This window comes from Talpa occidentalis, unplaced genomic scaffold, assembly GCF_014898055.3.
Source record: "Talpa occidentalis isolate TD23 unplaced genomic scaffold, MPIMG_talOcc4v2.1 talOcc4.5, whole genome shotgun sequence".
NCBI lineage: Eukaryota > Metazoa > Chordata > Mammalia > Eulipotyphla > Talpidae > Talpa > Talpa occidentalis.
Window position 1 is genome coordinate 42,626,032 of NW_023604861.1, and position 20,838 is coordinate 42,646,869.

At 39.5% G+C, this 20,838-nt stretch overlaps 2 protein-coding genes across 6 annotated transcripts in view; both read left to right on the plus strand.

Moving 5' to 3' along the window:
* SLC25A30 (solute carrier family 25 member 30) overlaps positions 1–5,991 on the plus strand; it is an 82,192-nt gene extending 76,201 nt beyond the window's left edge. For 2 of the 5 annotated variants that reach the window (XM_037527001.2, XM_037527000.2), the window contains exon 9: positions 625–1,667. In XM_037527001.2, coding sequence (XP_037382898.1) covers positions 625–750 — 126 coding nt within the window. In that variant the 3' untranslated portion in view covers positions 751–1,667. Of the gene's footprint in view, positions 1–394; positions 4,280–5,330 lie in introns of those variants that run through there. The other 3 variants (XM_037527003.2, XM_037527005.2, XM_037527006.2) reach the window with 3 other exon arrangements.
* A 4,187-nt stretch (positions 5,992–10,178) lies between these two features.
* Positions 10,179–20,838, plus strand: part of COG3 (component of oligomeric golgi complex 3) — a 48,562-nt gene continuing 37,902 nt past the window's right edge. Inside the window, exons 1-5 of the mRNA XM_037526999.2 lie at positions 10,179–10,466; positions 16,935–17,081; positions 18,712–18,773; positions 19,787–19,952; positions 20,632–20,706. Of these exons, the coding sequence (XP_037382896.1) occupies positions 10,293–10,466; positions 16,935–17,081; positions 18,712–18,773; positions 19,787–19,952; positions 20,632–20,706 (624 nt within the window). The 5' untranslated portion in view covers positions 10,179–10,292. The remainder of the gene's footprint in view (positions 10,467–16,934; positions 17,082–18,711; positions 18,774–19,786; positions 19,953–20,631; positions 20,707–20,838) is intronic.

Below are 20,838 nucleotides of genomic sequence, written 5' to 3' on the forward strand. Positions count from 1 at the left end.
CTTCCCAGCATAAAAAAGTTGTTTACAGTACTGTAGTCTTATAAGCCTATATTAGCATTACATTTAAAATACAATGTACATACCCAAACTTGTTATTGCTTAGAACTTTGTTGCTAAAATGCTAGCCAGCATTATATGCTCTTGGGAAAATGGTGCTGATAGATTTGTTCTTGCAGGTTGCCACAAACATTCAACTTACAAAAAGGACAATATCTGTAAAGCACAATATAATGAGCTATTCATTTTTACCCATTCAGCAACATGTAATAGTGGTGCTCTGAATTATATCTTTACCATCACTGATTCACTACTTTATTTCTGACCTGCTTATGAGCTCAAATGGCATGAAGGCAAAAGACTAACCGGAATTAAATCTTATTTCTAATTCATTCAGCTGCTGTTTATCTGATTTGTTCGGGGGTATTTGGCATGGAGCTTTGGTCTTCATCTTACAGAAGCCTTGAGATGCAAAAGGAGGCAAAGAACAATGATGTCTTAGGCCTTCCAAACTGGATTTTATTTAAAGAAAAATAATCAGTTCACTATGGCTACTAACTATTAATGCAGTTGATGTAATTGAAAAGTTGAAAGTTTCCTTTTTTCCTCCCCACCCCTTTATAACAGACGTGGAAGAATGAAGGGTTTTTTGCTCTGTATAAGGGGTTTTGGCCAAATTGGTTGAGACTTGGTCCTTGGAATATCATTGTATCCTTTTCTGCTGCAATAGATCTGAAAAAAAAATGTAGGTAAAAGAATATTGTTTGTGTAAATTACCATGTTATTTATTAAATTTAGAAGTAGGTTCTAATTCTTTTGACTTATTATGATTCAAGAAATAACAATTCAATTCTTTTTCAGAAGGTATACAGTCTGTGCTAGGTAATATAAAGTTTGGTTTAATGAGGGTGCTATTAAAAGGTAATGATACCAATAAAATTTTTTATTCAGACGCTGTTCTAGAAGCTCAGAGTATTTATGATTTCAAAGAGAGACAAGCATTGATTTTTAAATCCCTAGCCACCCTTGGGGAGGATGTGGTTTGGCAGCAGTATTCTAGAATGCTTATTTTAGAAAGTGCAGAAAGATAAATACGAATTAGGTCCAGACTATTGAGTAGATCAGCACTATGTCCTGTATGCCAAAGTAGGAGGCAGGAAAGGAGAGTTAATTTATTAGACATAAGGTAGGAAAAGATGGTTTTTTGCCATCCACTGGCTTTATCTATACCTGCTTCCTGTGGAAGGCCTTCCTACAGAATCCCTTTAGGAGAGCTGCCCAGGTCTTGCTGTCTTTCTCTTCCACCCAGAATTTACCATTCTGGAAAGTTTCTCTCACCCTGCAAAGTCAGAAAAAATTAGTGTGGATGTAATCTTCAGAGATCATCTCAGAGATGATGGGTGATGTATATACATATATCTCAACTGTGATCTTCTGTTCCACACTGACCTTGCTTATGAGGAGATCTTGTGGGGTGGTTAAGGATGGAGCCCCTCATATTTAATCATGTTCATGGCAGGTGGTTTGCCCAGACATACCTGTTAGTAGGTGTTTTTGGTGGGTCTGTTTGATGTGTCAGGGTTGCCCAGATGCCATTTTCTTTGTTAGCCTTAACCGATAATGCCAGTTCTTTGTGACATATGAGCAGCTGAAGAAACTGGATTTATGACAAGTTACGGCTGCATCAGACATCCCTCTGAAAATCCCAACTTCCAAAAGAGTAAAGCTTCCTTGTTTCACACTGCTTCTCACTGCTTGGCTTGTCAACAGATTCTGAGGTGTGAGCAACAGATGAAGACTGGGTTCATTCAGATTGCTGTGTACTGGCATTGTGTGCACCGTATCAGACATTCAGTGGCATGAATTGTAACATCCAAATTCTAGTCCTTACCATTAAAGTGCCCTTTGACATCAAAGATAACATATAAAATGCATGTTTCTTCCTAAAGAAAACTTGCAAAAAAGATCAGAAACTGTGTAATGTTTCTTCAGGGGAGAGAAGATCCTGACACACCTCAGCTCTAAGCTCTCTTTGAAATCATAAATACTGGACTGCTCTAAAGAAGCCCCTCAGAATGGTGGAATGGAGCCTCCAAGGGGACATTATTCTTGAACTTCTGGGGCCTTTGCTTCTTGTCACCTGAAGAGATCTCACCTGTGGATTGGTGGCCTTTTCAACCCCCGATGTATGTAAACAGTGCAGAAATAGATCCCTGGAATATTGCACTACATAATTTCCTATCTTGGCAGGGTCTTTCACTTATAATAAGTGATTTTAAGCCTTTGAAGACTTGACCTTTGTGAGGAATAGTTACAAAATATTAGTATCTAAACTCATGATGGTGTGACATGTTGGCTCTGAAGGTGGCAAAGTTTGTGTGATGGGAGATGTTTTCAGGCAGTTTGGATTTAATCTTAGGTACTATTGGTAATTTGCTTTGATTTTTAGCAAAATTTATTACTTTCCAGTCTGTAAAATGAGGCTTAGAATGTCTGATGTTGAGGGTGAAGAAAATAGTAGCTGCTACTACTTGACTTGTAGGGTGAGTGTGTTTACATCTTGCTGTCATATAGCTATAATTCCAGAATAAAGAGTCTATATGTATAGAGAGTCATTGAATCCTAGGCTTCTTGCTCTAATCCTGAGTGAAGCTCTTAGTTAAAGGCCTTGCGAAGGAAAGTATGCTGTGTAAGTTAAAGCTTTATTACATTTTTATTAGCAAAATGCTGCAAGTGATTCAACAGTTGATTTTTCCCTATTTCCCAGCTTTAGTTTGGACCACATTTGTTGAAAGATTTCCTGTCTTGGATTTCCTAATTAGTTTGGTTGGAAAATACTTGCTTGACATTTTAAAAACTATTTCTTTAGTATACCTGTTTATCTAGCATCTGATAAGAGCTATGAAATACCTTCCTTTCTTCTTTTAAAGACACGAGAGTTATTTTCCCTCTTCTTTCTTGTCTCCATCATGCTCTTTTAAAAATAAAAAAAAACCCTGACAGCCCCAAGAACTTACACTTCTAGAAGGCTGTTCCCCTAGGGTGATAATGTTTACTTGGGTTCCTTCCATTCTACCTTTTTAGAACATTAAATGCATACTAACTGGGGCTGCAAGGCAGACACTTCTGTAGTATAAACAGGCAAATTTTATGTTCAACCTCAGGGGCTACGTTCTCCATGAAGCAAAATGAAAGGAATGCAGGTTTTTCTTGGGGATTGACTAGTCTTCCTCCTGATCACTTTCACTGTTCCTTCTTTCTTGATGCTTACTTTGAAGAAGACTTTCTGAAGCCGAATTTTATTTCCAAAAGTAAAATCTAAGACAAAGTCATCAAAAAGAGAAGGGAAGAAAGAAGTGGTGTGGAGTGGCATGTAGGTGTTGTTTCAAGGCTAAGATGAAAATCTAAATCTCCCTGACCCACTCTAAATGTGACAGCGAGAAGCTAAGCTCAGTCAGGCCTCACTGCTGGTACTGAGCCATATTTTTAGAAAGAGATTTTCTTTTTCCTTCTTACCAAACATTCCATTGATGTGGTAAGGACTTTCTGTTGAAAGGCTTTCACTCTTGATTTCCTTGCATTTAAAGGATTACTTTCTATACACATTTTTTAAATATGGAAAACATTTTATTTTTAAAGTGCACATATGATATCTAGACAGTAGAAGCAAGTTCATTTTGAGAAGACCATGTGAAGGGTGAATGTCAAGTAATAGTCATCATTATCAGTTTATTCAGATTATGTACATGTTCATATCAGGATAAAAAGAAATTCAGACCTCACCGTAAAGCAGTACATAGTTAACACAGAAATATAGTTTTTCTTGAGTCAGTATACACTTTATAAAACAAGATCTTACCTGTTTGTATTTTTCTTCTTCCTGAAAGAGTTAACTCAATTACTGAGATTTCTAACCAAGAAATAACTTAAAAATGGGAAAACCTGGTCCCATTGTTTTCAGGTGTCTGACTGCAAGTCCCCCCATCCCCTTGGATTTTGCTTGAATGTGGCAAAGGGATTTTTACCTTTTATAACCAACATGAAGAAAATGGATTTTTTTTTGTTTGCTTGTGGATTTGTATAATCACTGATGCTAAATGTTGCTGATCTGTGATATAAAATGACTCCTCCATATTTATTCATGTACTAGAAATAGTATCTATTATGTGAAAATGAGGAACTTTTCATAAGCCTTTATATTTAAACATTGTTGGAATATGTGGCATTAATTTGTTTATTTAATAAACTGGAATACTCTATAATAATAAAATTGCTTTATGGTTATTTCAGATAAATGGAAACTTTTATTTATTTTTATTTATATTTTTTAAAGATTGACTGATTTATTTTATACAAGAACCGGGGTACAGGCCAGATACGTGGGAGGGTGAGAGGATTCACCAGAGACAGAGTGGGGAACAGAACAGTCAGACTGACGAAATAAATTGCTGAGGGGAGCAGCGGGCGTGACAGGAGAGGTCTGCCATGCCATGTGGGACCCTCGCTGGCCAGCCGGGATCAAACCGGCGCTGCAGAGGCTGCAGACAGCTTCACAGCACTGCGCTCAACCACCTGCGCCACCAGGGGAGGCCCATAAATGGAAACTTTTAAACAAAGACAAGTCCCAAAGAACCTGGAAGACTAGGGTAGAAATAGCTGTTGTGAAAGTGACTGCAAACATTTCTCTTTGTATAGAGAAGTAGAGATCTTATAAATTGTCTGGATGCCTATTTGATAGCCCTTTATATGAAATATGCAGCGCAATAGAGGCCAGGGAATTAGGTTCATGGGCTGGGTTGGGCAGATTGCTCTGGAGATTCAAAACCAGCATGATGGCATCAGTGCCTGGAACTGCCTATTTTCCTCAGTCCCTCCAGTATTAGGTATTGACTGGAGGCAGGGGCTGATTAGCCATAGAATCCCTCTGGCTGGCCTAAAATAACAAGTGAATGAAAATGCAAACTTGGTTCATTAATTTTCTTAAAAATTATTTTATGGTACTATCTTCTTAACATTTGAATTATACAGTGGTGTACTGAATAGTAGAAGTGTTGCAGGGGAATCTTGTTTATCTGCGTTGTCCTACCTAAGAACTGAGATGACATACCCCTGCATGACTTGGCTTCCTATGAAAGATTGTGAGAACAGCAGGCTGCTTGCTTACATCATGACACCTGTTGGACACATTTAGCTTTAAATCCAGAATATTTATTTTGAAACTGGCAGCTGGGAAAATCTGACAGTGGATTATAGCTAGTTCATTCTGCAGGAAAGTATGGAGATAGAAAACAAAGGCAAAAAGTGTATAGATCTGTTTCTTTTCTGTTTTCCAGATGTTCCTTGAAAGCTTGCAAATGATGGAACCAGGAACAAAAAACTAAACTACCTATATATCCATATGTCCCTTGCATAAATAGTAATCTATACAATGATTTACTGTGCAGCTCATGAGGAGAATGAGTTAGACCTGGAATGATGTCTATGATATGTAGTTAAGTAGGAAAAAATTAAGATGTAGACTCCTGTGTATACTATGAATTCATTTCTAAGAGAAAAAGCATTAAGTAGAGAATGGGTTTATTTTAGTTTTTCTTTTGAGAATGGCTTTAAAAGATATATACTAACATTCTGCAGAGAAATTGAACCAATGTGGTGTGTCTATAAGCATATATGATTTATTTTAAGGAATAGGCTAGTGATTGTGGGGGACTGACAAGTCTGAAGTCAGCAGGGCAGTAGGACAGGCCAGCAGACTAGAAACTTAGTAATTATTGATAAGGAAGGACTTAATTCTGTCATTGTGCTCTTTGTTTTCTGTAACCTTATAGCTTATTTGTCCCTCATGCCCTGCATTACTGTGTTTTGTATTACTTGATTTTTCTTTTTTTAAAGATTTATTTTATTATTTATGCAAGCACTGGGGACAGTCAGAAGCGCAGGAGGGTGAGAGAATTCACCAGAGCCAGAGCGGGGAGCAGAACAGGCAGACTGACGAAATACACTGCTGAGGGGAGCAGCGGGCGGCAGGAGAGGTCTGCGCGCCATGTGGGACCCTCCTCTGGTGGCCGGGGAGCAGCTGGGGATCGAACCGGCGCCGCGGAGGCCTTGGGCAGCTTCGCAACCCTGTGCTCAACCTCTGCGCCATGGGGGAGACCCTGTATTACTTGATTTTTCAGTAGTGATATGTTTAAATTCTTTTCTCTTTTCCTTTTGTGTATATTCAGTAACAGTTGTCTTTGTGGTTACCATGGGAATTACATCTCACATCCTAAAATTGTAACACTCCATTTGAATTTATACTAGTTTAACCTAAATAACATACAAAAACTCTGTTCCTCTACAGCTCTGTCCCTAATCCTTTTGGATGTCGGTATCACAAAATCACATCTTCATGCATAGTGTGCCCACAAACATTAAATTAGCAATTCTTTTAAATATTATTTTCTTAAATTATACAGAAAACAAGATTTGGAGTTACAAGTCAAAGTTACAGTAATATTAGCTTTTACACTAATTGTGGTTTTTTTTTTTTTAAATCTTTTAAAGAACTTGGAGAAATTCTGGGGAAGTACAGTGGGCATCAGCAACAGAAGTCATGACTTTGACCTTCATTGCCTGCAGGGCTTTGGGCTGGTCTTCTCACCTCTGTAGATCTGTGTGCTCATTTGTAGCATGAAAGGGTTTGATGATATGATCTTTAGATTCTCTTCCAATGTTAAATTTTGTCTTTCAAAGTTCAGGGCTCTAAACTGGGATCTTGGTCATGCATGTCTTTGTGCTATCTGTACTCAAAAAGTAAAGCCTGCAGTTACTGTGACTTGAGCAAGATGCTATCAGGATCACCATGAAACTGTGCATCTAGCTACCCTAACCCCAGGGAGAAGCAGAAAGAGACCTTCATAACTGTTGTTGACTCAGATGCCAGGTACACACGTTGGCTATCCTTAGTGTATGGCCATGATTCTTTATGGGCAGGAAAGGGTGGTAGTGGTCTTCTCCATGTATGACTTTCTCTTAAGAACCTTGTTGCTGTTGGATCACACCTTTCTGGGGTGTGGCCCAGAAAAATGCTTGAAAAGCAATTGAGGTTGTCTTTGAAACATGCTCTGTGCTTTTCTGGAAGATGCCCAGAGTCAGAAGTACACCTGCAAATGAGTCAGAGGCTTTTGAAGATCAGCCTGGAGGATTCCAGAAGGTTTAAAATCTAAGTTTCTCTTCCTTCATCTTCTCTAACTCCTTCCTCTTTCCTCTAAACTCCCTTCTTCAACACTGAAACCTTAACTGGTTAGCATCCATGTGTGATCTAAGCCTTTCATATGTATCATCTATTTTTTAAAAAGATTGATTTATGCATACAAGAGCTGGGATATAGGCCAGAGATGCCGGGGGTGGGGGGGATGAGAGGATTCACTAGAGACAGAGTGGGGAACAGAACAGGCAGACTGACTGAAATACACTGCCGAGGGGAGCAGCGGGCGAGACAGGAGCGGTCTGCTGTGCTATGTGGGCTGCTCCCCTGCCAGCCTGGGACCGAAGTGCTGCAGAGACCGAGAACTGCTTCACAGTGTGGTGCTTAATCCCTTGCGCATATGTATTATCTAATTTTATCCTTAACACATCGTATGAGGCAAGTGCTTTTATTTAGTATACATTTCCACATTGAGACACTGAGGCACAGAGGTTCAAGTTGCCAACATATGTTGAAGAGACCCAGGGTACATCCTTGGGTGCTTGGGCTCTGCAGTCTATGTTGCATCAGCACAGATGCAAGAACAAGAAAAAGCTGGTAAGCACCCTGGACCACTGGTGCTGGAGTGCACCTTGCAGATATGAATCATATGATTCAACCCCCAATTATGGAATAAATAAACGAAGGATCCCCTAGGCTGGGGTACCGACTGCTCCTCTGTATTCTACAGTGGGGAATTGGAGTATGGCTACCCAGAATGTGCCTTCTGCAGTAGGAACAAGAGTATCCTGAAGCTGCCCTTTAGAGCTGCATGTGCTCCACACGCAGTCTTAGATGAGGTTGCCCCCGGCCAAAGTAACAGCACTGGGGTCTGTGGATAAGAAGAGCATTTTGTCGTTTAAATATTTAAGTATTTACTAAATTATAAAATAGTTACAAAATTATGAACTATTTAAAATAAAGTAACTTATGTCAAATATAAAATGGAGCCACTAATGTCAAAGTACAAACCCCCTTTTTTTTTTTTTACATTTTAAAAGGACAGGTTTATTAGGAAATGGAGAAAGAAAAGGGAAAAAGAGAGGCACCTGCATAGTCACAGGCAGGTAGGAGAACACGCTCATTTTTTTGGTAAGTAAATTAAACAATGTCCAAATGTCAAAGGGAACACAGTAGGAGAATTTTCCCGAACTTTATCTGAACAACTAGATACACTGACCTTGGGCCAAAGAAACTAAAAAATTATAAAAACAACTGGACAGTGAACAGACTGCAGATGCAGCTCTATATAAAACTTCATTTGAGACACTGCCACTCACCCAGACATAGGCTGCATAGCACTGTTACTCTGACCTCTCCTCAAAAATGCCACTGCTGGGACCAGGGCCTTTCCTGTTTTGGACTGATGCATTCACGTTGTTAATAGATTGTGTGGATTTGTGGGCTCCCACCTCTCTCAGTTTGATGATCAGGTTGACTGGTTTTTATTTGTCACGAGTTATTACCCATTTGTTAGTTTAATGAACTACAAGTAAATTGATATTGTGGAAAGACACAATTGTGTGTGAAACATTCATTCTGCTCATGACAGCGGAGTTAATCACACAAGATGACCAAAGCCACACAAACATATGGTGCCATGGATAAGCAACTGCACCCATGGGTACCCCTGAGTGCACTAATAACCACCTCTGTGCCCAGAGTTGGGGCTTAGGAGAGGATGAGGGAAGTGAAACCAGGACCTAGGATCACAGAAACTGCAGCATCCATTGTCCTGAGGTCCACCCAGTGTTTCATCAAGCTCACATCCCACTTAGGAAGTAAAATAAATAAGAAATTAAAATTTTTTCCTCCTACCCCTTTGGGGTTGCCAGTTGGAGTTTCACCTACTAATTTTAGCATCTTCCCTAGATTTTGCCTGCTATAATTATTACGGTGATATCCATAGTGATGACTTTTGAATGTCTTCATTCTTTCTATTTTTGTTGATTAAAATTCTGTAAGGTGGGAAAAAAAAAGATTCTGTGAGATGGAGTCATCTCTTCTCATTTAATCATTTGCTTATAACACTGTAGACTCGAGTATTTTGTTCTCTAGATTATGAACCAATACTATAATTTTATTGTTGAAATCCACATTTTTTTTTCAGATTTATTTTTATTTATGCATACAAGAACTGGGGTGTAGTCCAGAGGTGCGGGGGTGGGGGGTGCAAGGGTGGTGGAAGGGTGGCGGTGAGAGGATTTACCAGAGAGAGTGGGGAGCAGAACAGGCAGATTGACTGAAATACACTGCTGAGGGGAGCAGCGGGCAGGACAGGAGAGGTCTGCTGCGCCATGTGGGTAGCTCCCTGGCTGGGGATCCAACTCCTGCCGCAGTGGCTGGTGATAGCGCTGAGACTTTTACCCCCGCGCCACCAAGGTGGCCCCCTGCAACATAATTTAAATGACAGAATAGTATTCCAATTTCAAGTCTGTGCCATGAATTATTCAATTCCTCAAGGTTGAACATTCAGGTTGTTTAGTTATTTGATACAATTAATTGCGCTGATATAGTCTGCATAAATCTTAGAATTTTTATGTTCTCAAATTTCTGACAACGGAATTACTGGATGTTTGAAAGGTTTGTAACTTGAGGTTTTGATCTAGACACTGTCAACAAGTCAACACGGAAATCACAGTTCACGCTCTCTACCCAGACGACTCAGCTGTGAGCAGAGACAGTAGACACTGGAGCTCAGGAAGGCCGGTACCGGATGGGTCAGTTACCACAGTAGTCAATTACCTGAAAACATGTATCAATAAAGTTATTGAAGTTGAAGGGACTTCCGGTGGGGGAAAGTCTATTTCCGCCAGGGCCTATATCCTTCGCCTCCTTCTACAGCCAACCGGAAATATTTATACCGGGGTAAAGCCACGTCTGTGCTGGCTCCGGCCCGGCCCACACACCGGGGAAGCGTTTCCGGGGTCAGGTTACCGCGGCCCGCCCCGCCCCGCCCGGCCGCCGGTGCCGCGCTGGAAACCTCGGTTCTCCCGGAAGTGGCCAGGGCTTCTCTGTCGGGGTCCCCACGCCCCGGCTGTTGCTGAGGGTCGCTGGGGCTGCGGCGATGGCGGAGGCAGCGCTGGTGCTGCTGCCCGAGGCGGCGGCGGAGTGGGAAGCTCGGGAGAAACTAGCTCTCTGGGATGGGAGACCGGACACGACGGCGCCGCTGACCGACAGGCAGACCGACTCGGTGCTGGAGCTGAAGGCGGCCGCGGAGGACCTGCCCGTGCCGGACGAGGTGAGGCGGCGCTGGATGCCCCTCCTGCGGGTCTGCGGACCCCGGGCCGGGGTCACTCCTCCCCGGTCACGGTGGCGGCTCCGGTAGGACAGGCCCTTCACTTTCTCGGGGTGTCGGGCCTGGTCTGCCGGGCATCGCCGACTCGTCCCTCTGTGCCGACGCAGCCGCGGGGGCGGCCTGGACTGATGTCCGCTGGCTCCCAGCCCTTCCCCAGCGGCGTGCACGGGTGACCCGGAGCCTTGGCCTCGGAGCCTTGCTCCGGGTGTCTTGTCCCTGTTGTCAAGTCTCTGGTGTCAGCCGAGAAATTATCCTGCTGCCCACCATCTCTCGGGAAGAGAGGGTGCTGAGCCAAGTGGTTGGTTCGGGACAGCCTCCTGTTGATGTTCGTTTACCACCTGAATGAATAACCCCACTGTTTTTCCGTGGGGAGATCAAAACCTGATCCTGTGTCGGGTTCATTCATCGCATTCCGAGCTCTCCATCAAATGCAGGTTATGGGAGATCAGATTTATTTGATTTGTAGCAAGGTAATGCAAATAAATTTTCTAAAGTTGGGTCGGTGTTGTATTAGATAATGCTGGTTTTCAGATTAGTGTTAACTTTTTTAGTCCTAATTACCATTGGGATGTCATGCACATTACTGCTTGTGTGATTCAGTTCAGTGAGCTATAAAAGCAAGACGTATTTATTGTGAATTGTCAATTGTTAGATATCTGACAGGCTTTTTCTAGGTGTTTTTTTTTTTTTTTTTGTGGGACCCTCGCCAGCAGCCGGGATCGAACTGGTGCTGCAGAGGCTCTGGGCAGCCTCGCAGCCCAGCACTCCACCGCTGTGCCACCAGGGGAGGCCCCCTTTTTCTACTTTTGAACGTCAGTTCTAATAGGATTATTTTATTGGTGATGATTACTTTCCATGTCGGAGACATTGTTTTTACACGATTTGGAATTGTGTCCAAAGGCAGATTGAGTTTAGAGACTTAACTTTTTTCTGCCCTCTAACTATAGAACTTTGATTTTCAAATTCTCTTCAATTTCACTGTGGCTGCTCTGCCATAAAATATAAGTGTTTTCTTTGGGTTTCTTTGTCCCTCTCTAGGGTGCTATGCTGGAAATGGATTTGAAACAAATGAGGAAGTAGGTGGAAATTTCTTTGACTTGGCTATCAAAAAGCTTTTTATTCCTTGGATAATAGGAGTTGTTTGCTCTGTTCATACTCTTGTCTGTTCATAATTGATTTGGCCTTTTACCTGAAGCAGGATGCTCAGATACCATGGCACCTGGGAGGAACATATTTCACAAAAAGTAACCCAATTTATTTTTATTGTTATGGGTCATAAACTTTTTTTTTTTAAGATTTTATTTATTTATGCATATAGGAGCTGGGGTACAGGCCAGAGATGTGTGTGGAGGGAGTGAGAGGGTCCACCAGAGACAGAGCAGGGAACAGAACAGGGAGACTGACTGAAATACACTGCTGAGGGGAGCAGTGGGCGAGACAGGAGAGGTCTGCCTCGCCATGTGGGTTTCTCCCTGGCCGGCCAGGGATCAAACTCATGTTGCAGAGGCTGTGGATTGCTTCATAGTGTGGTGCTTAACCCCTTGCGCCACCAGGGAAGCCCATGGGTCATAAACTTTTATTTCTTGTTCTCGTTGAGCATGAAAGGAAAGACTTGGAGTGAAGTAAATGGAATCTTCATTTTCAGACCATTCTTTCATATTTATGGAATATAACATCTACCATTACCCCCATGCAGTCATTTGACATATTATGTGCTTACTCTGGTCTAGAAATGGAGGATAGAAAGAAAACTAATAAAGACAAGTTTCCTAGCCTCATGGAACTGATGTAATTGTGATGCAAGGAAACTAGGAAATTGTAAAAAGGAAGAAGGTAAGGTCAAATATTGATTCATGATACAAGGCAAATAAATAGGATGGTATAACACAAAGGTATTGGGGTGTGCCCTTTTACATTATGAGGAGAGGACGTTTCCAAGAAAATGACAGTGTAAGGTGAGAACTCATGATGGAAAGCAAGAAACCAGCCTTGCAAAGACTAGAGAAATAACATTTCAACCCAAGGAAAAAAAACAATGCAAGGTCATGGATAGGGGGTGAACTTGACAAGTTTAAGGATTCAGTGAGATTCTTCTGGTACATAGAGTCTTGGTATTGGATTCTCATGAGAATGAAATAGTTTATTTACCCATGTTGGAATCTTTATTTTTTATTTTTATTTTTTAAGATTTATTTATTTATGCATACAAGAGCTGGGGTACAGGTCAGAGGTGTGTGAGGAGGTGAGAGGATTCACCAGAGACAGAGTGGGGAGCAGAATAGGCAGATTGACTGAAATACAGTGCTGAGGGGAGCAGCAGGCAAGTCAGGAGAGGTCTGCTGCACCATGTGGGTAGCTCCCTGTCCAGGGATTGAACTCGTGCTGCTGTGGCTGCAGATAGCTTCATAGGTTGCATCTTAACCCCTTGTGCCACCAGGGAGGCCCCCCCATGTTGGAATCTTTAAAGTAGAAATTCTCATTGCTTTACAGTCCTTGTTTCCCTGTACTGAAGTGTTTGGTGGGAAGACTTTGGAATTGATTTTTTTATTCCCACTACTACTCTTTTAACATTAGTGCTGAAAAAAAAGAGTGCTTCAGTTTTTATTTTGTTCAACTGGTATGTCTCGAAAGGATTTTCTGTAGTGTTCTGCAATTTTCATGAGATACATTACTTACTGAACAACTGGAATTGGTCAAATTAGTTGAATAGTGGTTGGCCAGCTAGCTCAGAACATAAAGTTTTTTTTTTTTTTTTTAAAGATTTATTTATTTATACAAGCACTGGGTACAGTCAGAAGCGCAGGAGGGTGAGAGAATTCACCAGAGCCAGAGCGGGGAACAGAACAGGCAGACTGATGAAATACACTGCTGAGGGGAGCAGCGGGTGCGGCAGGAGAGGTCTGCGCGCCATGTGGGACCCTCGTAGGTGGCCAGGGATCGAACCGGCGCAGCAGAGGCTGCGGGCAGCTTTGCAACCCAGCGCTCAACCGCTGCACCACCAGGGGAGGCCCATAGAACATAAAGTTTTTTAACTCCTTTAGAAAATAGCTTTTTCTTTCATGAAGGAGAGCTAGTCTTCACATGGTAGGGTTTTACCTGTGTATTTGGGGTTAGATAAAACAATTTGCAGTAAAATATTAGGTAGGTTGCTTTCTTATAGCCAGGGCAAATTTTTAGTAGTGAGAGCCTTTTTCTTTCTGGTAAATTTAATAATTCGTGATAAAATGCTAAAATAATTTATCCTGGAATTTATCTGTAATTTCCTGTTTAAAGTTGTTGTTTTCTTTAGGCTTTGTGACCTTAGACATGACTTTTAACTTCTTTAAGTCTATTTTCTTTCTTATAAAATGAAGGTTATTTCATGGGGAGGATGAGAATTAAATGAAACCATGTATGTAAAGTGGTCATGGCAAGCTACCAGCTGGTATCATATTATTCATTTGCTTCTATCCCCACATGATTTATACTTTAAAAGAATAGATTAGAATCATGTGATCCTGCACTGGTATAGGTGTCACTCCTGCCAAAATAAGAAAAGATATTCCGGGTCTTGTGAGGGTTAGGTACCTCTGAGACTCCATGTGTCCCTCTTCAGTGATTTGCTCCAAACAGAGAAAAGTGACATCACTTTATCATTTAGGGAATGAATTGAGTACAGAACTGCGTAGTATGTAAAGTGTGGGAGAGAAAGGGGCATTTGCTTGTCTCACCCCCGCCCCCCTTCACCCCCGTTCAGCTGTTCAGGCAGGGCTTAATATTTTGTTGTAATTGTTATTTAATGTGTTAGTGTCCCTCTTTGCATAAGCTATACACTAGCTCTCCAGGACTACCAATCTTTGGAACCTGGCTAGATCTGTGCTTTTCTCTCCCTGCACCAACTTGTCCTCATTCTTTCTCATGATCACTTGGGGGAGGTCTGTGGAAAAGACCACACTCTCCCCTTGCATCTAGGTTCCAGGTATTCTGTACTCACCCTCTAACCTTCAGCAACTTGTAAGACATTTTAGCTGAATTCTTCTTATTTGCTTGTATAGTGCTTGTCATTTCTTTTTATCCCTGATCATAGGTGAGCCAGTGTTCTCATCCTGTCACTTCCTGGAGCTCCCTGACTTTTCCTTGGTTTTAAACTGCTTGGTTATTCTGCAACCTCAGTTTTCTGATGGATTCAAGAATAGTTAGGATTTTGCAGATTGTTTGTCTTGTTGTTAGCATGCAGACCTCACTCTATGCAGCTCTCTTTATCTAGCCTAATCCATCAGTACATGCACTTTCTGATATTTTTTTCAAATCTAAGTTTGATCCAAGTCTCCACCCCTTTTCTACTCTCCCTTAAGTATTATATAAATAGCGCTGATATAATTATATGATTAAATTTTGTCAGATCTGTTGTTTGCTTACTAAAATTTACTACTGGTAAAAAATAATATTGTAAAGGTAGTTTAATAGGTATAATATTGTAAAGCTGATAGTTCTGTTCCCAAGAAGCAGTATAGATTCAGATTTATAAATTGAATTACTGTTACTGCTAGTAAGTAGGACTAATATGTGATAAATAGAAGTAGCTTACATTTGAATGTTTACTATGTGATAGGCCTTGTGTTAAGTACATGTGGCATCTTCTCTGGGGGGTCACCTCCCCATCTCCAAGGAGACAACTTTTGTTGGTAATCGGAGTGGTTCCACAGAAAGGAACCACTAAGGAAGCTTACCTTAGCACAGTGTCCTCTGTCCTCCAGAAGCCCTGGTGTCAGCACACATTGCTGATGACACTTTAGACTCAAGATAGATTCCACCACGTTTGAGAAACTCCTTACTGTCCTTTTATACTTAGAGATTATGACACCATTCTGGAGGAGTTTACATGAATAAGTGATGTCCTTAATCAGATATTTACATAGATCCAGAGGCCCCTAGATAATTGTCAATCATTTGTGGGGATGAAGCAAATGGAAGATTTTCCTGAACTCTTGTGTATACAGTTCTCAGCATTCCAAGAATCCTGTTTTCTTATTTACTCTTCACAAAAGCCTGACAGAGACTATAATTCCTGTTTTACAAGGAAGAAATTGAGGATTTGAAGCATTAGCTTGTCATCGAGCAGGCAGTGTTTACCCCAGGCTGCACTATAACATGCTTGACTATGCCAGAGGGGCTAGCCCCACTTGAATGCAGATATAAAAACCCCTCTATTGAAGGGTTGATTTCTAAAATAATGATAGTGCATTTTGCATTCAACTTATTTTAACTTTGAAGAGAAGATACTGTTTTCAGATGAAATGTCTGTTGATCTACAAAAACACAGGGTTGCAATTTTCTAAGACCTTGGATCATGTCTTATATATGTGGACTTTAAAACATCATGACTTAAGGACTGAAAACTGATATTGAAATGAAATAATTAGGCCTTTTTGCTTTCTCTTGAATACACTCTCACCTTTTTTTTTTTTTTTAAGGTTTAAAAACAGCTTGTCTGCATGACTGTAGATAAATTAACACCTGTACTATCTTTAGTAGTAGAAAGTAGAAGTTACTGCCCATCAAATAGAGTTAGAATGATGCTTTGTCTCTGTAGTCTTGTGAGAAACTCTGAAATTTTCCCTGTTCAGTTGTAACTTCAACATTTGTGTGGATGAAGTGTATCAGTGGGTGGAAATGGTAGGAGATAATGCTTATTGATAATTCCTAGATGTGATTTATTTTCTGTTGGTTGGTATTAATTGTATTAGACACTGCATAGGACAAACTTTCAACAGCACACAGATTTTGCCTTTGGTGCTAGTTCATGAGAGATTTAAATAAGAAAGTGTGTGTGGATTAGCAAAGATTCACACCCAGTATTAGGTAACTAAAAAACCATATTTTACTAGAAATGGAACACTGGTATAATGTTTACATTTAAGACTAGCATTTTTTTTTTCTGTCTTTTTTTTTTTTTAAAGATTTATTTATTTATTTATACATACATACATACATACATACATACAAGCACTGTGTATAGTCAGAAGCGCAGGAGGGTGAGAGAATTCACCAGAGCCAGAGCTGGGAGCAGAGCAGGCAAAAGGACCGAAGTACACTGCTGAGGGGAGCAGCGGGTGGCAGGAGAGGTCTGCGCGCCATGCGGGACCCTCCTCTGGTGGGCGGGGAGCAGCCGGGGATCGAACCGGCACTGCAGAGGCTGCGGGCATCTTTGCAACCCAGCACTCAACCGCTGCGCCACCGGGGAGGCCCTAAGACTAGCATTTAATATAGAGAGCCTAGTTAGTATTTGCTAGTATTATGTAGCATTTATTAACCTCAAATGATAAAATAGAAAACATTCTCTTTCAAAACAACTTAGATGGAATATTAATCTTAAGTTGTTTAGAAATTTCAATTTATTTAAATGTCTTTCTGCCTTTTTTTCTTTTAAAGCTCCCCATTGACGACTTCAGCAGTTTAACACCCCAGTCACTGCCTGTTGTACAGACTTCCATAGTACCTCAGTCTACAGAGGATATTCTCTTGAAGGGTTTCACTTCCTTGGAAATGGAAGAAGAAAGGATTGAAACTGCACAACAGGTGAATGACAGTATTGTTTCTGAGGATGTTTGATTATTTTATATGTCTTAGGCAAGGCTAATAAAAATGGTCTTAAAAGTTCTGAACATTTGAAACAATATTTAACATAAATCTTTCTGGAATATTCTAGAATACTCTTGAATAGCTATGGCTACTTCTTAAGTATTTTAAATAAGCTTGTTGCTCAATTTTATTACAACACCAATTGAATTATGATAGTCCTAGTTTGGATGTTGATAGAATATATTTATTAAGGCTTCCATATTTTATGCACTTGTGACTTCCCCCAGTGTATGTCTATGTTAATGTCTCCCTCCAGCAAGTCTGTGCATCTATACACACACCTTTGCTTGCTGCTAGGTAATTTCTTTTTTTAAAAAGCTGAATGTTCTCTTGAAATGATCTCCTACACTTATATTTCAATAATGTAGCATACGCAGTCTTCTCTTGGTTTTTGCTTTTTCCTCATTACTGCCATTTCCTCTGTTTTCTCTTGCTCTTTTGTTGAGAATCAAAGCTGAGACATTTATCAAGTAAAACATGTACTGAATTGTACATATAGTTAGTCAGGAAAGGCAGTGCTGCTAACTGATTAAGAGCTTTAGCTGTTGAGATAGGCTGACCTGCATTGAAAGTCACTTACCATCTTAGTGGGTTTAGGCAAATTACTTACTGTTTTAGGGTAATTTCCTGAAGTGTTAAACAAGGATAAGTAAATACCTATCTGATAGGATTTTTGTGAGAATTAAATGAGATAATGTATGTAAATGCACTGCATGGCAGACATATAATTAATGTTTGGTAAACAGTAGCCAAGGTATTTGGCAGCCTAGTATCCTGAGAGAAAAAAGCATACCCTTGACTTCAAATCCCACTTGAGAATTAGAGAAGGTAATCTTGCATTGTGTCTATAAATTTATTTGGACTTAATTTATACCTGCATTTGGGTATTTGCCCTTTTTTAAGATTTTAAAGAATTGACTATATTGACTTATAACTCACATATAATGGAATGTACTTGATAAGTTTCATCAGGCATTTATGACTATAACTACTAGTGTAATCAAGATAGAAAACATTTTTATCCCAAAAAGTTCCCTCATGCTCATTTAAGGTTAATCTCTTCCACTTATTTTTTAATCATGAATATTTTTATTGGTAATAGGACCAGAATTCAAACCCAGGTTTAACTGATAATAAAAGTTCATCTATTTTGAGTTCTCACAGTTCTTATTGGATAACATTCAAATTTGGCAATCTAGCAAGTAGTCATTAGCCTCTTAGGAAGGTTTAACTGATATAAAAGTTTATGTTTTTTTGTGTTCTCACAATTCTTACTGGATAACATTTAAATTTGGCAATCTAGCAAGTAGTAATTAGATTCTTAGGAAGGAAATAATTCTTACATGTTGTATTTTTAATGCATTTCGTTAATTTACTGAAAATAGCTAATGTTTTCAATATCTTCTGCTTTTCTTAGCATGTAGATAATGGGTACGAAATTAAATTAACTGTTTTTTGATTTTAAACCACAAGTAAGACTTAGTGTTAACCTTTTGACTTGCTGTTTAGTGTGTAGCTACTTTTCACTGTGTCTGTTTAGTTTAATAATTCTCTTTATTTTTTTCAGTTTTTCTCATGGTTTGCAAAGCTGCAAACTCAGATGGAGCAGGATGAAGAAACTAAATATAGGTATGTGGTTCTTGCATTTATTGGCTATCTTAATTTTTAGATCACAGTCATCTGAATCATTTCATAATCTGTGCCTTTAAACAAAATTAAGGTATAAAGAAAATTTCAAGTGGAACATTTTCCTTAAGAAAAGCCAGAAAGAACTATTGGGTCATTAACTGATAGTGGGAGTTAAGTAATTACATAAAAAATTTACATCATAATTAACAGATTAGGCACACATTGGCTTTTAGATAACTCTAGAAAGGTGTGTGTTCAAGTGGGAGTTTTACAGGAACTCTCAGAGGTATTTGCCCTTTTTTAGAAGGAGAGACCCAAGAGACCTTAGGGATGGCCTTCTAGTCTGGCTGTTATTATGTTCTATTTGTGTATATTGATAGCAGGAGAGAACGGTGATGTACAATTTCTAGGACATTTGGGGATTGTGGGTTGAACATTTGCATTCCTTTAACATTTATTAAGTGACTGTTATTGCCAAGCATATGGTTAGGCTCTTTGATTATGATTCTATTTAACCTTTATAGTAGCTCTGTGAGGAAAGGTATTATTATTCCTATTTTACAAATGAGCAAACTAAAGCCTGGAAATATTAAGTAACTTGCCTAATGTCATGGAGATGTGGGCAGAGTTGGGACTTAGATTCAGATCTTTGAATTCCACATCCAAAATTCTTTTTATAACATTATGCTATCTCTCAAAGGTAGAAGTGATCTGAAGGGTCAACCTGCTTGATACCCTGGGGTGGTCCTGGTATTCAGTCTTTTAAAGTTGAGCCAGTTTGTAGATTCAGAGCTGATTTTTTCTGTTGCTCATTGTTTTAGTGATTTTCATTTTCAGTATGGAAACTGTCGTGATATAGTTTTTGGTACATTTCTGAATATAATAAACTTTTGTGACTAGGCCAGACTTTGTTCCTGAAATTTAACCATTTTAGGAAAAATGAGACTGTTGTTAAATGACTGTTTATTGGGGGAAAATATTATTGCCAATCCCCTTTTGGTTCTGTTTTTTAGACAGATGAGGGATTACTTGTCTGGGTTTCAGGAGCAGTGTGATGCTATATTGAATGATGTAAACAATGCTCTTCAGCATCTGGAGTCATTGCAGAAACAGTATCTTTTTGTGTCCAATAAGACAGGAACCCTACATGAAGCCTGTGAACAGCTCCTAAAAGAACAGGTAATTTGGAGTAGGAGAGAGAGTCAGTGATTATATTTAATATTTTATCTTTAAATAGATGAATACAATTTAATTTTAATTTCCTGAAATTTTCCATGTGTTTTGAGCATTGCTGTAGGTCCTATACTGATACTCATGTAGATTATTACATTGACAACCTGGTTTTATTCTAAAAAAGTTTATGTCAACAGGGGTAAAGGCAAGCTCTGTTGAGTTTTGAGCTGTTAGGTTTCAGTACAGTTTTAGAGTGATGGGGTTATATTAGTCTCTTCTGACTGCTCCTTATTGATACTTTTCAGACAAGCCATCGTGATTATAGAAGTGGTAGTTTATAAAAAGCTGAACTTGCTGTAGGTAGCAATTAAACTTGTGAATTAAAGATAGAATATTTACGTTCTATATGTATCTCTGACTTTTCTCTAATCTAGTTTGTGTGTTTTTAAAAGGCAATCATTTATTTTATAAAGAGTGATGTAATTTACTATAATACTCTGCCTATTTTTGTCTATGGTTGCAGAAAACTTTGAACATTGTTCTGAAATCTTACATCTTACATAAGTAAATTGTGTGTCTAATATAAACCTATATGTCTAGTATAAATTTATACCATTCAGTTTTGAAACTGGAATGTTGATTCTTATATTCTTGTAATAATTGATTTTTCTCTTTTAAATGCAAGTCGGAACTTGTTGATCTGGCTGAAAACATTCAACAAAAGCTTTCCTATTTTAATGAATTGGAAACTATTAACACAGTAAGCTTGCTTTTTACTTTTTATAAAGTTAGTGACTTGTATTTCCCTTTCTGAACATGTATTTATAAATTAGCTTAAGTCATGTTTTAGCGTAATAATTTACTTGCTGTTGGATACTCCTATTTGTAGCTG